Genomic DNA, 17785 nt, shown 5'->3' on the forward strand with positions numbered 1-17785 from the left:
ACATGAGATTTTCATCTTATTTATGTGGTATCACAGAGGAATGTACAACTATCAAATTCATCAAGCTAAACAGAAGATATGTGCATTTTATTTTATGCAAATTATATCTCAATTACAATCAAAACAGAACAAAACAAAGATTCAAAATCTTTACCTGTGGTTGCCAAGGGGGAGAGGATGTGAGGGAGGGATGGATTGGGAGTGTGGGATTAGCAGATGCAAACTATTATATATAGAATGGGTAAACAAGGTCCTACTGTACAGCACAGGGAACTATATTCAATATCCTGTGATAAACCATAATGGAAAAGAATATGAAAATAATGTATATATGTATAACTGAATCACTTTGCTGTACAGCAGAAATTAACACAGTATTGTAAATCAACTATACTTCCATAAAATAAAATTTAAAAAAATCTTTATCTGTCTTAAAATTCAATTATCATGCTCTTTTAAGATCACTATCTCCATACCTCCTTCTACCTTATTTTTTTTCCCTTATGGCAATCTTTTACAAGTAACCCTCTGTAAAGTTAACCTTCTTTTAGGATGTTTTTAAAATTTTTTGTCATTTCCTTTCTTAAAATAAGTCAAGCCCTATGTTTTACTTTCAGTATAAATTCATTTTGGTGGATCCTCAAGAGACAGGAACTGCACTGACCACTGTGGTAACTAAGACGAGGAAGTCCCAGTCCTTATCCCTGAATCTTAGAGTCAAGTGTGAATAAAGACAGTAAATTTTTTTCTCCATTTTTTTGAGGAGGAAGGGAGCTGTCTTGCTCTTGCTCTCATGGAGATCATCTCCTAGAGAAAGAGTCAGACAATAAGCAGGCAACTTAAAAATAATAATAATTAATAATAATATAATTTCATATAATGGTAAGTAAATAAATGCTATGAAGAAGCGCTGGCAGAAAATGGCTAATGGGAAAATAGTGATTGGGAAAGAGTAGTCCACCTTTGAGGAGATAGGAAAGCTTTCCTGAAGCGTTAAGATTTATAATGAGCAGTGAATGATAGAGAAGTTTCTATAAAAGAAATATGAAATATGTATTCCAGAAGAAAGAAAATGCAAACATGTGATGAAGGAACACTCTTGGTGTGTTCGAGGAATAGAATCAAGACTGAATTAGGGAACCCTGTGCACTGTAAATAAAAATATAATTGATATAGCCACTATGGAAAATAGTATGGAGATTCCTCAAAAAATTAAAAATAGAACTGCCATATGATCAGCAATTCTACTTCTGCATATTTATCTGAAGCAAACAAAAACACTGACTTGAAAAAATCTATGCACCCTCATTTTCATTGCAGACTTATTTATAATAGCCAAGACATGGAAACAACCTAAATGTCTACTGATGGATGAATGGATAAAGAAAATGTTATATATATAATTATACATAGAGATAGAAAATGGGGAATGGAATATTATTCAGCCATAAAAAGGGAAATTTTGCCATTTGCTATAACCTGGATGGACCTTGAGGGCATTATGCTAAGTGAAATAAGTCAGATAAAGATAAATATCTCACTTACATGTGGAATCTTAAAAACAAAAAAAAAAAAATAAAGAAAACAGACTGCTAGTTGTTAGAGGTGAGGGGTGGGAGTAGGCCAAATGGGTGAAGAAGGTAAAATGTAAAAACTTCCATTTATAAAATAAACAAGTCATGGGGATGTAATTTGTGGCATGGTGACTATAGTTAATATTGGGTTTGTCAAAAAGTTCGAAAAGTTTTCCTCTCAAAAAAAAATGTAACTATGTATGGTGATGGATGTTAACTAGACTTATTGTGGTGATCATTTCAAAATATATACAAATATCAAGTCATTATGTTGTACAGCTGAAACAAACAAGGTTATACATCAATTATATCTCAATTAAAAAAGAGAATCAAGACTAGACTGTCTGGATCACAGAGAGCATGCTAAAAGCAGACGTGAGGTGAAACAGCTGAGGCAGGAAGGAAGTGGACCAGGGAGCACGTGGTAGGCCTGTTAAGTCACTTGATTTCATTCTAAGCATAAATGGACGTGAACTGGTCAGACCCATGTTTCAGGAAGAACACTTTGTCAACAGGATATAGTGTGTGGGGCAAGAGTCAAAGAAGGGAAACCAGTTAGGAAGCTAATGCAGGAATCTGATTTCGCGCTACAGAAAATCTTATTGCACACTCATGTGTATAGAATTGATGACTAATAAGAACCTGCTGTATAAAAAAATAAATTAAATAAAATTCAAAAATTTAAATAAATAGAGTAAAAAAAAAAAGGAAAATCTTATTGCTGCCTCAAAATTCACATAGTCAATTTAGCAACATAGTACTATTTATAAATTCAGTCTTATAAGATTTCCAACACTTACAAAGAATTTTGTTCTGCTGGCAACAAACATAATTTGTTTTTCTTGATATTATTTAAGTCTCTTCTTTTTTCAAAACTATTTACCTTGTAACATGAAAAATCAGCTTTCAGTTGGTTGCTACAACCTGAAGTCATCTTCCTATCACCTAACAGGTTAAAGGATCTCACTTCCTTAGCAAAAAATATGTTTAAAAAATTTTAGTGACTTCCCTAAAGTGGCGCGGTGGTTAAGAATCTGTCTGCCAATGCAGGGGACAAGGGTTCGAGCCCTGGTCTGGGAAGATCCCACATGCCGCGGAGAAACTAAGCCTGTGCACCACAACTACTGAGCCCGTGAGCCACGACTACTGAAGCCTGCACAGCTAGAGCCTGTGCTCCGCAACAAGAGAAGCCACTGCAATGAGAAGCCCATGCACCGCAATAAAGAGTAGCCCACATTCACTGCAACTAGAGAAAGCCCACGTGCAGAAATGAAGTCCCAGTCAAAATATAAATAAAGAAAATTTAAAAAAAATAATATTAGTGAGGCTTCAGACATACTTTCTCTGTGCAATTATTTATTTATTTAATTTTAATCATATTCAATGAATATAACCTAGTACTAAATCAATCTACATCTACCAGTTCCATTCCCCAAAAGCATCTCCTTACATTTATATTTTTTATATGCTTTGCAAAGAAAAAGCATAGAAACACCCTCAAAAAGAAGTTAATAAAGAAAAAACACATATAATTTTAAAATTACAAGTAAAATTTCCATTTGAAATTTTAGAAACAAATCCTGTCAACTCGGTGAGAGTTACTCCTTTTAAGGAAAAAAGTCAGAACATCTGGATTTTGTTGTTTATTAATTTCCCTTACATTCAAGTTTCTGATATTTTTCTACAAAATTAACAACAATTTCCAAATCTAATTGAGAATTTTGTAGAGCAAATATTATTGCAATATTGTTGGTGCAGGAGCTAAGAAAGAGGAGGTGAAGAAAGAGAACAGTGGAGCGAGAGGAGAGGAGAGCTTTTAGATAGCAGATCTAAAATTTGAAGCCAAGATGCAATGAATTAATGACAAGTTCAATTCCATCAAGCTTAATAAATAAATTCTAACCTACCATTTCGGCCATTTTGTTTTAGAGTATTTGCAGAGAGCTGGATAGTGCTTCCATGACCCATGTTTTCTGGAAACTTTAGGTCTTCTAAGTTTCCTTCAGTGCTCAGCCTTGCAACTTCCAATTCTATTAATGGCAAAGAGATATCAGTGGTCGTTGAGAAACATGACAAATTTAAGATAATCTCCTAATTATTGAAATATTTCTGAAATCAAAACACTGGAATTAATGTTCTGTCTGCCATACTTTATAGTACTTCAGTCTTCTATTTAGAAGATTTTTTAGTGTTTTAATTTTTTCAAAATAATGCAAATAAAAGCTATTAAAATCAGGTAGATAAGAATACAAGGATATCAATTACAAAGCCTAGACTTTAAAACTCAAGCTCAAATCCTTACAATTGTCATTGACTATAAGTTTACCTTCAAAATGTTATCTTTATTTTGTGAATTAAGTGAAAAGCCTTTTATAATCTAGAGCTGTACTATTATATCAATATTGACTTATCTTTAAATGTAATAAATTTGAAATAGCTTTATCAAATCTTCTGAAATAAAACTGTCAGCTACATCCTTAGACACATTAAAAATAGATTTATACTCTTTATGAGCCAATAACACAATTATCAAAAATTGTTTTATCACCTTCATGTAAATGACTGGCTTCTTTATAGTTTATAATTCAGAGACATTCTTATTATAACTGAAGTGACCCATAAGGATAAAATTTTAAATACTACTGTACATACATAGATACACACATACTTAAAAACTGAAAAAAAAAATACACGTACCTCATTGTAAGTGATCTCAGGCTAATATATTCAATATTGGAATGTCCTTAGGAGGATACATACATGATTATGAGGATACTTCTAAACTAATGACAGGTGACACCCTCCTAATTATAGAAAAAGGATAACTTATCTCCACTGAAATAAAGTATCACTCATGATATCTGGTCCGCTATAGATGATACTTTTTTCTTTTCCCTCTTCTGCTGAACAAGATGATAGTTTTTTCTTGTCCCTCTCTGGCCCTTCTGTAGAACAAAGGCCACTTACGAATATTGTCTGTGTTCTCCCTGACGATGTCAGTCTTCAAAAGGTTATCAGCCAGCACAAAAGCACTTTCCTCCACAGTGTCAAGCAACATGGTGGCTGCACGTAGTTGATCACTTGTAGTCAGGTCTCTCCAGGCATTCAAGGCTTGTGGCTGGAGGAGGTTGTTAACTGTCTCGACCATTGCCTACGAAAGGACGAACAGAATGACTGAGGTCTCTAGTGAACCCACAGGGCTGTCAGAAATCCAGGCATACATGTTGCCCAGCAAGTAAGGATCAGTGGTGTGCATGAGTTCAGTATTGTCCCAGCCTCCCCTGTGACATGCTGCAGTGGAAGCATTCATTATTTTGCTCTGTAAAACCCTAGCTGAGACTTTGCAAGGCAACAGGAAAAGCTGCTTTTGTTCTGAAGGAGAACAAATAGATCCATGGTTGCTTCTTAAAATCAATAGCAAAGGCTTCAATAAGACTATAATTACATAGTTAAATTATTTGGTTGGTGAACTGTTCGCAAGTAATTTAAACTACTACTTTTATCACATCACCACAAAAAAATGATTTTCTCTATACATCACCATAAAACTAGATGCTAAATATAACAGAAATCAAAAGGATGACTACAGACAGGACAATACAAGAATCTGTCGCCTATAGGTTGAGGACTCTGAGGAAACCAATTTTTTTCTTAGTCAGCTAGTAAAATGTCAGGATAGGGAAAATATCAAAGCATACATACTCCCAGGGGCTTTGGATGTGTTATGTGTGGAGAGAAACCTTCCTGCTGTTTATTACTAGGGAGGGGAACAAACAGTTGGAACTTACTACCTATGGCCCTCAGGTGTTTTTCCTTAAAAAAAAAAACAGCAGTAGGTACACTCACACATAGAGATAAGGCACCACGTTTCTCTTTGCTTCATCCAAAAGAATCATCTTTCTAGTTACAATTTATATATTTCCTGTGGTTAGCTCAATACTCCAGGTTACAAGAAAAGACAGTTCTTCCAATAGGGTCTTCTTAAGGTTTCACTCAAACATAGAGAATTGCAAAACAGAAAAATACAACACCGGCAGTTTGAAAGTGATCATCCTTGAACCTGTTGATTATCAAATATGCATCTAATCTGGAAATAAAGTTGAATAAACAGCCAGCACAGGCAATTTCCAGGCAGCACATAGGTGTTTAGAAACAGGACTCACATTATTGACACGTTGGCAGAGGGACAGGGAAAGACTGGAGAAATATCCATTACAGCTGCAGTGTTTTCTTCTGGCTGGTGTTTTCATAGTAACTAAGTAACAACTGTTAAAAATTCAGCTTCATAATGAAACACCTTGGCTTCCAATTAACACCAGCTTCAAAAACTAATTTGCCTTTTGATAAAAATTGTTTTTCTTGATGTTTTTCCCAGTTATTCCAAGTTCTGGCCAAAAATCAACATCACTGGACTTTTATGTAAAATAGTTCTACTTGCAACTTGAGTATTTTGCATCATTTAAAAAAAAAACCTCTGGAGTTTAATGACTGGTCATTTTCACATAGTATGCTTAAGCATACTGTCACTTGTTCTGGGTTTAAAGCATGACCTAGAAGCCAGACAAAAGCATTTCTGGATCATAACAATCTGATCTGCTTTTCAGGAAGTTCTCTATGGGGTGATGCCAACAGGATATGCCAAAAAAAGGAGGTGCCAGCTAGAAATCAAACAAAAAAAAGTTTAGGTATTTTTCTGATGCCAAACAGAGGACACTGACCTCTTGAGTGTAAGGAAGTATTCTTTCTGGGATTAGATGATCCTCTGAATTCATTAGAAATGCTCTGAAAACCCCATATGAAACAGAAATTATGCCTGTGCTTTATGGAGCAGTCATTTTAACGTTAGTGAATAATCTTACATTGATTAATTTAAACCTTACCTCAGGGAAAAGTTTTTGGGAATAATGCAATGTTTCTGTTCTGCTCTTTATTGCTTTTAATGTTTTAAATTTAAAAAATGCAAAAGGAGGAAAGAAAGAAAAGGAAAAAGAAGCCACTATGGTCAACTCTGGGAATGTTCTAAATAGAAAACTGTTTACAACAGACTGCTTTAGCTAAAATATTGTCTTTAAATTGACAGCAAATAAATCAGACACACCCCATTATCTTAGTTTTGCAACTGAAAATGTATAAGGTGCAATATTTTTTCATAGTTATACATTTTGTGTACATTTCAACAACTGCATCTTCCCAAATAAAATATAGTCTTTAGAGAAGTTTTCTATTAAAGGCCAAAGGATTTCCAAGTTCATTGCAGAAACGACAGACTTAAAATATGGCCCTAAAACCTGGGTGGGTTAAGACATAAATCTAATATTTATTTATTCTTAAAACAGCACCTGTTATGATTGCCTAAGTATAACTGAAAGGAAATGTCAGCACAAGAATTGAGAGAGATAATTCTCTAGTGCTAAAATCAGTGTGGGATTTGGAACTACATCTGCTGAGTTTGTAACTGGACTCTGCCACTTTACTAGATGTGTGCTGTTGGGCAAGTTACTTCACTTCTGTGTATTCACCTGTAAATTGGAGATGACAATATAATCATTTCATAAGGTTGCCTGGCTCATTATAAGTGTTTAGGTGCAATCTTTACTTTCATATGATATCAAAGTCCAGTGTGGGAAGAAAAGAGGTCTTCACTAAATAATGCACAAGTCATACCCGATAATTGCAAAATATTCACACTGAAGTGAGATCTGGAAGGAATACATCTTCTACAATGCAATCTTCATAAACAGACCTGTTACACAACTTTACTACTGAGGAATGGGAGGAACATGTGTATTAAATGGTTCATAATGTGTGTTCCAGAGGCTTGAACTAACTGACCTGTTTTCTGCTAGTGAGACAGTACAATTAAGTCCATTTTAATAGCTTTATAATTGATACAATTTGTGTAAGCTTTCCAAAGGTTGTTGATGTGTCCCTGTTACCAGTTTAATGAAGGCCAATTAAATAGTCACAACTCCTGGATGGTAAAAGAATATATTTTGTTTCCCCTATATATTTTGCATTTATATATTTACCCATAAATGATGACATCTGGTAATTAAGTTTTCCATATTTTTTTTTCTTTTTTGGTCAAACTACTTATTTGCATTGCTTTCATTAGCTCAACAACATTTCTTTAAAAAACAGGTTGATTTTCATTGTATTTGGTTACAAAGAAATGAGCTTGACTACACTTAGAACCAAAGATGTACAGGAAATATACAATGAATTTGATTAAAGTGAGGTGCTGTGGCATTAATGTCCAACAGCTCTCATTAATTTCTATTTTCTGCTATAATTTTTTTTTCTGACCTAAAATTTACATTCTAAAGTTGGAAGGAAATAAGATTGGTTCTGAATTTATCTTAAAAAATTTTATATTCTCACCACAATGCCTTAATCCAGAAGGAAAAAACAAACAAACAAAAAACACCTAATGGTTTTGACATGTATGGACTGAAATAATCTAAATTTTGAGAAGTTAATTTAGTCAACAATATCTTTGCCAGAAACTAAATGTTAATTCACTCCATTATCTTTTTTAAAACACTACAAACTGAATAGGAGATGGACATTGGAAATTTACATTCTGGTTCTGCCACTAAATTTGTGTGCCTTTGAACAAATTGATGTTTTCTAACCAATCAACAACGTGTGAACTACAAAAGAAAATAAAACTCATTGTGTTTCAATTCGAGGGTGGTTAGGGGCATTCTACTATTAGATATTACTCTTCTCGTTATACAGTTTATGGACTAGACTCTAAAGTCACTTTTTTTTTAAAGTCTTTATTGAATTTGTTACAATATTGCTTCTGTTTTATGTTTTGGTTTTTTGGCCAGGAGGCATGTGGGATCTTAGCTCCCTAGCCAAGGGATCGAACCTGCTCCCCCTGCATTGGAAGGAGAAGTCTTAACCATTGGACTGCCAGGGAAGCCCTTAAAGTCACTTTTGACTTTATAAAAATCAAATATAAATTAGGAAGTATGAAAAGTCACTTAGATTCATACCAGAATCATGTACATAACATACCCTTCTGGACATATATTTGTATTACACAATATTATTGAATCTCTTATCATTAAATTCAGATATTAAGCAAATTTATTTGACTAATTTTACTCAGAGCATATAATTGTAGTATGCTTGTTAAAAGATGTTATAAACTGTATAATCACACTTTATATATTTCAAAAGGGAGGATGTACTTATTTGTTATAACTACTGTGAAAAATTTTGGAGAAAAACAGCTATATATCCTTCCAATAACAACTTTTGTCATTTTTCCAGGAGAATATGCTTGTGAAATAGTCTAGGATTCCTTGGCAAGAATACATAAAAGGATCCATGGTTGAAGTAAGTCATAAAGAGAAAAACAAACACCATATGCTAACACATATATATGGAATCTAAAAAAAAAAAAAAAGTTTCTGAAGAACCTAGGGGCAGGACAGGAATAAAGATGCAGATGTAGAGAATGGACTTGAGAGAGTAGACTTGAGGACACAGGGAGGAGGAAGGGTAAGCTGGGACGAAGTGAGAGAGTGGCACTGATATATATACACTACCAAATATAAAATAGCTAGTGGGAAGCAGCCACATAGCACAGGGAGATCAGCTGAGTGCTTTGTGACCACTTAGAGGGGTGGGATAGGGAGGGTAGGAGGGAGATGCAAGAGGGAGGGGATATGGGGATAAATGTATACATATAGCTAATTCACTGTTATACAGCAGAAACTAACACACCATTGTAAAGCAATTATACTCCAATAAACATGTTAAAGATAAAAAAAAGGATCCATGGTGAAAGACATATCAATGGCACTTCTTACCGAGGTGAGCTGTAAATCTTAAACTAGGTAAGCAGAACCACCTGGGAAACTTAGTTACCCTTCTTCCTTTGCTTGAAACCACTAGAATAAAGATCCAAATAGAATGAATGTCTTGTGAAAAGATATACAACTATATACTACCATGGTATTTTTCTGAAGACAAGGTTTTTGATCATGATCTCATTCAGGTTTTAACTCAGGTATCAAGTACTCAAAGAGGCCTTCCACTATCAGCATATCTAGGCAGAGTCTCCCACCCTTAAATCCAAGATCTGTTTTGTTTTCTTTGTATCATTATCTAAGATATGTCAGATATTTATTTACCTACAGGACTCTCTCACTCAAGATCTCTCACTCAAGAAAAGGCATGCTTCATAAGGGTGGTGACCTTGTCATTTGTAAGTGCCAAAAACTCTGCCTGGCACATAATAAGTGTTCAATAACTCTTTGCTGAATGATTGCCATCCAGTGAAGATTCACAGGTGAGTTTTCTACCTTTTTACACCAGCAGAAAACAAATCTCTGATTTTATAAGAGCAAAGATTATCTAAGCACAAATGAAAAAACCTATTAACTACCAATGTTATCTGAATCATTATCATTTCAGAGACTCAATGTCACAACGGGCTTCCATTTTAGTACTTGTTCACCTCTAATAGAATTATCCATATTTGGGTCTGGCATTCTCACTAGATTATGATGTCCTCAGAGGATACATCATGTTCACTTGTATTTTTCCAGGGTAAATTTTAGTGTCTTGAGACATTTTGGGTATTCAATAAATGCCCATTAAACAAAAATAACCTACTTTTAATATCAAATCATTAATAAAATAGGGAAACTGAAAACATCTTCTTTTAGTTCTATAACTTTTTGTTGTGTCTTCCAAGAAGTCTTCTGAGTGCTCAGATATCAACATGGTTTGGAAGGAAGGCAGGGTGAATTACAGGGAATTAAGGAGAAAAGCAGAAGCACAGGTTATTGTAGTGAATGCAGATCACTATGCATAATGGCAATGAATTCTATAAAAAGCTTTCCACGATGTTTTATTTATTTATTTTGGGGTTTTTTTGGCTGAGCCACGTGGCCTGTGGGATCTTAGTTCCCTGACCAGGGACTGAACCCCCACCCTCGCAGTGAAAGCTCAGAGTCCTAACTACTGGACCACCAGGGAATTCCCCAAAATGTTTTTTTTTTTTTTTTTTTTTTGTGGTACGCGGGCCTCTCACTGTTGTGGCCTCTCCCGTTGCGGAGCACAGGCTCCGGACGCGCAGGCTCAGTGGCCATGGCTCACGGGCCCAGCCGCTCCGTGGCACGTGGGATCTTCCCGGACTGGGGCACGAACCTGTGTCCCCTGCATCGGCAGGCGGATTCTCAACCACTGCGCCACCAGGGAAGCCCCCCAAAATGTTTTAAAATGTACCAAAGCTCACTTTCAATGCAACTTAATGAGGTTTTATTAAATATGTATGATATGCAAAGAACTAGGGAAGTTACTGTTGTGTGAGTTAGGAAAACATGGAATCTGTTCTCAATTTGCCCATACTCCAAAGCGGAAGGTAAGCATGTCACATGGGACAAAAAATAATGAATTCTTCCTGAGGAGGATCAAGAAAAGATCCCAGAGGTGTTTGGTTTTGAGTGGGACACTAAAAGATGAATAAACTTTCTTTAACTATGATGAGGAAATTTGAAGCTAAGGAACGTAACAAGCAAGTTGATGATAAAAAAAAAAAAAAAAAAAAAAAAAAAAGAAGGTACCAAGGCAAGAAATTTATTGGGTTTAGGGTGAGAAGCATGTATGGTGAGTGGAAAGATAGTTTAAAAGATGAGTACAGTGAGAGAAATGGTAAGTAGAAGTCAGATTTTAGAAGATCAGCAGTATGATAGAAGTTTGGGCTTTATTGTGTAGAAAATGTACAGCCATTAAAGATTTTAAGCAAAGGAGTTATAAGTTTAGATCTTAAGTTCTTCAGTTCATTTATTATATTTTTAAATTCTCTTGTGTTAAAATAAAGCAAAGATTTATATATATGCAGATTATCATCAGGCAGCCCATTAGAAAATTAAGAGCAAATGTTTCCTACTAGTAGATAAATTTAAATTAATAAATCGTTGACATCCTTTTGAAAAAATGCCTAGTAACATGAAGTTTTTACTCTTTACTTCCACATCTTTGTTTTTTGATGTGCTCTCCTGAAGGCAATATTTCTTTATCAATATATACAGTAATCATGCTGAACACTGTTATTTTCTCTTACTATATTATACACATGGTTATGTTTAAATATATTTCATGTATAAATTTCAGGATATATAGAGAAAGAGAAATAAGTCTTCAGGTCTTCTCTACTCCCATTTCTTGCTTTCTCACTATACATATATGTGTATATATATATATATATATATATATATATATATACACATATATATAGAGAGAGTTTACATTGATTTATAATTAAAAAAATAAAAACTTTTCTTTCATTCTTCATTTTTGACTTCTTGATATAAAGTTTACTAGTTGAGAATAAAATAGAGTAAAAGTTTACAATCATTCCTGAATAAGGCACATTGTACTACAGTTTATGTTTAGACATTGATTCGAATCGAAAATTTAAAGGTAAAATGTTGGAAGTCTTCAAAACAGTTTTAAACTTGCAGGTTTTTTATTAGAAGTCAAGATGAGTGACAGATATTTACACATCTAATCAATAAACCTAAGGTTCTTTTTATGATCACTGTCATTTAATATTACTAAGCATATAAAAACCACTAATCTCTGAACTCCCTTTTACATTACAGTGAAGTGTTGGCATTTTCAAGTCTTAAATTAGATTGCATAACACAACTGACCTTAATATAGTAATAAGAACCTTTAGTAGTAGAACAAGGTGAAACTAAAATTCCATAGAAATGACTCTGCCTCTTCAAGAAACCCCTTGTTATTTAAAAATGTATTATTTTTAGCAAACTGTAATTGTATTAATTTTAAAATCTTATTTACAGTTAAATGATTGAACACCGTCAAATCTATGTTGTGTTATAGGAATTAAACGGAACTATAAACTTGACTCAAACTTTTTGCTAACTCAACATTCATTCAACAAATATTAACTAAGTACCTTCAATTGGGATACTGCAAGAGGGACAGATATTCTCCCTTCCCTCAAAGTGATAACAATATAGTGAGGCCACTAAATAAAATATGACATGACAAGCATTATAATAGTGGAAACACGGGGTTCAAGCTTTGTATTAGGCTCCATGAAGTAGAATTTCAAGCTTAAATACAATGTTGACCAAACAGGCAAGGGGTAAACATGTGTTTATACGTACAGAGGTGAAAGAGAACAGGCATCTCAGAGGAACTGAAAAAAAATTCCTTACAGTAGAGTAGAGTGCAAAGGGTTCAATGACAAGATTAGTAAGTGAAGGCTAGTTTTCAAAGAGGCTTGCAAACCTTGTTAAGATATTTGCAATTCTTCCAAAAGGCACCAAGAAGTCACTGAAAAATTTAAGGTAGGCGAGTGATATAAAATACAATGGTTAGAGCTTCCCTGGTGGCGCAGTGGTTGAGAGTCTGCCTGCCGATGCAGGGGACACGGGTTTGTGCCCCAGTCTGGGAAGATCCCACATGCTACGGAGCGGCTAGGCCCGTGCTCCACAACGGGAGAGGCCACAACAGTGAGGCCAGCATACCGCCAAAAAAAAAAAAAAAAAAAAAAAGGTTAATATTTACTGAGTGTGTTCCAGACTGTCATCTAAATGCTTTATATGCATCAGCTCCTTTAATTTTGAGAATAACCCAACAGGTAGAAGTAGTTATTCTCATCTTGCACTGAGAAAATTGAGACTCAGAGAAGTTGTTGTTTTTTTTCTTTCTGTCATCCTTATGCAGGGGCCATGCTAATCTTCTCTGTATTGTTCCAATTTTAGTATATGTGCTGTCAAAGCGAGCACAAGACTCAGAGAAGTTAACTTGCTAAAGGCTAATTAGTCAACATAGGGAAGAACCAGGGTTCAAATCCATGCATTCTGGCTCTGGCAATGGAGAAAAATAGAGATTTCAAAAATATTTAAAACAATTTGTTGATTAATTAACAGTTGGAAAGGGAAATGAAGTGAATTTGGGGGGTAGGCAATGAGGTGGCACTCACTTAAAATGGGAATGAAGGAAAAGGAGCACAGTTTTGATCGTTAAAAGGTAGAGGATGTAAGTACATGTTGGGGGAGAGTGTGAAAAACATGATGAATTTAGGTTTGGCTATTTTGAATGCAAAGTACTTGAAATGAATTAATTTAAAAGGTCTAGAGAAGACTTGTAGGGGAGAAAAGTAACCTTCCACTACCCTCTTAGTTTCGGTGACAAGACCTGAGAATTAAACTGACATAGAGTAACAAGAGAAAAGCACACAAATTTTATTAATACAAGGGATACTTCATAGGAGAAATAAAGACCTGAAGAAGTAGTTACGACTGAGAGTTTACCTGTTTTTTTTTTTTTTTTTTTTTGTGGTACGCGGGCCTCTGACTGTTGTGGCCTCTCCCGTTGTGGAGCACAGGCTCCGGACACACAGGCTCAGCGGCCATGCCTCACGGGCCCAGCCGCTCCGCGGCATGTGAGATCTTCCTGGACCGGGGAACGAACCTGTGTCCCCTGCATCGGCAGGCGGACTCTCAACCACTGCGCCACCAGGGAAGCCCTACCTGCTTCTTTAACCAGAGAATGATAAATTTGTGATGAAGTGTAAACATAAAGGAAAAAGGATTAAGCTACTAGGGGCAGTAGATTGTGGGAAGGCGACTAGAAAATACATGGGGGAAAACCAGTGGAAAATAAGGTTATTTTCATTTTTGTACATTTTTTTTGCTCAGATCCATTTTGGCATTGACTCCCACTCTCTGGTGATAAGAATGCTCTTCTCTTCCTGGCACATGGAAATTTTACGATCTGCTTTTAGATAGAAAGGGGGTGATCAGAAAGCCCTTCTTCATCTGCTGTTTCTTAATTGCCTTCAGTTCAAAATAATCAATGTGCCAAAGTGACAGGTTTTGGGGTGGCATATTCTTAACCTCTTCAGTCTGCAGTTGACTAAGATATCTGCTCTTGGCATACAGGTTTAGGCATCATAAATTCAGGAAGCTCATTGGAGCCACTGAGATGTCTCACATTACCCAGGTAAACTGAGTAGAAGGAGAAGAACTGATGACCTAGAAACACTAATGATAAAGAAGAAAATGTAGAAAGAATAGTCGACAACTTGAGATGAAGAAAGAGTAAGTTGCCAGAAGAATGTGGTATCACAGAAGTCAAGGGAAGATTGTTTCCATCAATTTCAAAATGAACTCAATCATAAAAGTATGAAAAAAGTCCTTCTTGAAATAATAACTCTAGATTTTTTTCCTGGGTAACTAGTAAAATGGTTGTAAAATAAAGAGTAAAGCTATGGAGAAGCTGCTTTTGAGTGATAATCAGTTCAATTTTAAGTATCTTTACTCTGAAGTAGGACATTTATCCATTCAATAAGTATTTCTTGATCATTTAATATATCCCAGTACTGTTCTAGACTCTTGAGATTTTGTTTAAGATGTATTCTTAAACAAAGCAGAAAATGGGAAAAATTCCTAGAACTAAATGTTCTGGCAAGGAAAGTAAACTTAAAATCAGATAGATTTCTCTCTCTCTCTCTCTCTCTCTCTCTCTCTCTCTCATCTAACTATCTAGTAAAAGTAAAATATACATGATAGGGGGATCTAGAGTTAGGGGTAGGGTTGGGGACAGGGTAGCTTGTGATTTTACCTAGGATGGTCCAGTGGTCCTCCTTGAAAGTGTAACAATTGAAAAAAGACAAAGTTGCTGAGAGAGTTACCCATGCAGATATTTGGAGGAGATATTCCAATCAGGGGGAACAAACAGAATAAAAATCCACAAATGGAAACATGCTCTGCATGTTTCAAAACCTTAAGGAGGCCCATGTCTGGAGCTTTTTACAGAAAACAGGAGGGGTGGGACTGATCCATGTCAATTGAGTAGGCGAATACTGCACAAAAACATAGTTTTCAGGTGAAGATTGGGAATTCAGTTATAAATGGAGGTGTCAGAAAAAAAAAGTGAAGATGTTGAGAAGTTAGCTTGAAATGAATTTTGGAGTTCAGGAAAGTGGTCTATGCTGCAGATAACATTTGTGAGTCTTAGGCACATAGATGGTATTTAAATCAATGAGCTCACCCAGGGAGTGTGGGGACAGAGAGAACAAGAATAGACTGAGCTAGGAGACACTCCAACCCAAGGGTCTGGGAGAAAAGGAACCAGCAAAGGAGACTGGAAAGAAGCATCAAGAGGAGGAAAACCAAGAGAATGAGCTGTCCTGATGAGAATGTATCAAGGAAAAGGGAGTGGGGAGTGATCAACTGTATTGGATGTTTCTGATTGGTTAAGTATGATGAACTGACAACTGACTACTGAGTTTAGCAGCATGAACTCCTTAATGACCTCAGCAAGTGCAGTTGCAATAAGGTAGTGAGGGCAAAAGCCTGATGAGGTGAAATCAAGAGAGAATATGAGGAGAGGGATTGGTGATAGTGAGTGTAGACAAGTGTTTTGAGAATTTCTACTGCAGTGGAAAAACCAGCAAGCAATAGGAAACATTAGCCAGAAGCCTCAATTAAAAGGTAAATATTTAGAAGTCACTTTTTGTGTGCTAAGTAGAATTTAAATGGTATTGGGGATATAGAAATAAAAGCGGCACTGTTCCTTCCCAAGGAGCTCCAAGATACAAAAGTGAACAGACATTAAAATATAGCTTGATAACATTTAGAGAAGAGCTAACACCCATCCTTCTCAGACTCTTCCAAAAAATTGCAGAGGAAGGAACACTCCCAAACTCATTTTATGAGGCCACCATCACGCTGATACCAAAACCAGACACAGATACTACAAAAAAAGAAAATTACAAACCAATATCACTCATGAATATAGATGCAAAAATCCTCTACAAAATATCAGCAAACAGAATCCAACAACACATTAAAAGGATCATACACCATGATCAAGTAGGATTTATCCCAGGTATGCAAGGATTCTTCAGTATATGCAAATCAAACAATGCGATAGACCATATTAACAAACTGAAGAATAAAAACCATACGATCATCTCAATAGATGCAGAAAAAGCTTTTGACAAAACTCAACACCCATTGATGATTAAAAACTCTCCAGAAAGTGGGCATAGGGAACCTACCTCAACATAATAATGGTCATATATGACAAACCCCCAGCCAACATCATTCTCAATGGTGAAAAACTGAAAGCATTTCCTCTAAGATCAGGAACAAGACAAGGATGTCCACTCTCACCACTATTATTCAACATAGTTTTGGAAGTCCTAGCCATGGCAATCAGAGAAGAAAAAGAAATAAAAGGAATACATATTGGAAAAGAAGAAGTAAAACTGTCAAACTGTATACACTGTTTGCAGATGACACGATACTATACATAGAGAATCCTAAAGATGCCACCAGAAAACTACTAGAGCTAATCAATGAATTTGGTAAAGTTGCAGGATACAAAAATAATGCACAGAAATCTCTTACATTCCTATACACTAATGATGAAAAATCTGAAAAAGAAATTAAGGAAACACTTCCATTTACCATTGCAACAAAAAGAATAAAATACCTAGGAATAAACCTACCTAGGGAGACAAAAGACCTGTATGCAGAAAACTATAAGACACTGATGAAAGAAATTGAAGAGGATACCAGGGTTTCCCTAGTGGTGCAGTGGTTGAGAATCCGCCTGCCGATGCAGGGCACATGGGTTCGTGCCCCAGTTCGGGAAGATCCCACATTCCACAGAGCAGCTGGGCCTCTGAGCCATGGCCACTGAGCCTGTGCGTCTGGAGCCTGTTCTCCACAACAGGAGAGGGCACAGCAGTGAGAGGCCGGTGTACCACGAAAAAAAAAAAAAAAAAAGATGATAACAACAGATAGAGAGATATACCATGTTCTTGAATTGGAAGAATCAATATTGTGAAAATAACTATACTACCCAAAGCAATCTATAGATTCAATGCAATCCCTATCAAAGGAAACCATAAACAAGACAAAAAGATAACCCTCAAAATGGGAGAATATATTTGCAAACGAATCAATGGACAAAGGATTAATCTCCAAAATATATAAATGGCTCATGTGGCTCAATATAAAAAAAAACAAAACCCAATCCAAAAACGGGCAGAATACCTAAGTAGACATTTCTCCAAAGAAGACATACAGATGGCCAAGAAGCACATGAAAAGCTTCTCAACATCACTAATTATTAGAGAAATGCAGCTCAAAACTACAATGAGGTATAACCTCACAACAGTTAGAATGGGCATCATC

General features: G+C 35.7%; 1 protein-coding gene and 1 non-coding gene across 13 annotated transcripts in view; both read right to left on the bottom strand.

The window, feature by feature from the left end:
• The window catches only part of ADGRL3 (adhesion G protein-coupled receptor L3), an 861986-nt gene that overhangs the window by 132487 nt on the left and 711714 nt on the right, over positions 1–17785 (bottom strand). For all 12 annotated transcript variants that reach the window (XM_067035741.1, XM_067035740.1, XM_067035734.1 and 9 more), the window contains 2 exons: positions 4542–4725; positions 3482–3604 (listed from right to left, as the gene is read on the bottom strand). In XM_067035741.1, the coding sequence (XP_066891842.1) occupies positions 3482–3604; positions 4542–4725 (307 nt within the window). The remainder of the gene's footprint in view (positions 1–3481; positions 3605–4541; positions 4726–17785) is intronic.
• LOC131759081 (U6 spliceosomal RNA) lies at positions 13257–13360 on the bottom strand. The gene has a single exon (XR_009336410.1). It is a non-coding gene; the product is annotated as a U6 spliceosomal RNA (small nuclear RNA).

This window comes from Kogia breviceps, chromosome 6, assembly GCF_026419965.1.
Source record: "Kogia breviceps isolate mKogBre1 chromosome 6, mKogBre1 haplotype 1, whole genome shotgun sequence".
Taxonomy (NCBI): domain Eukaryota; kingdom Metazoa; phylum Chordata; class Mammalia; order Artiodactyla; family Physeteridae; genus Kogia; species Kogia breviceps.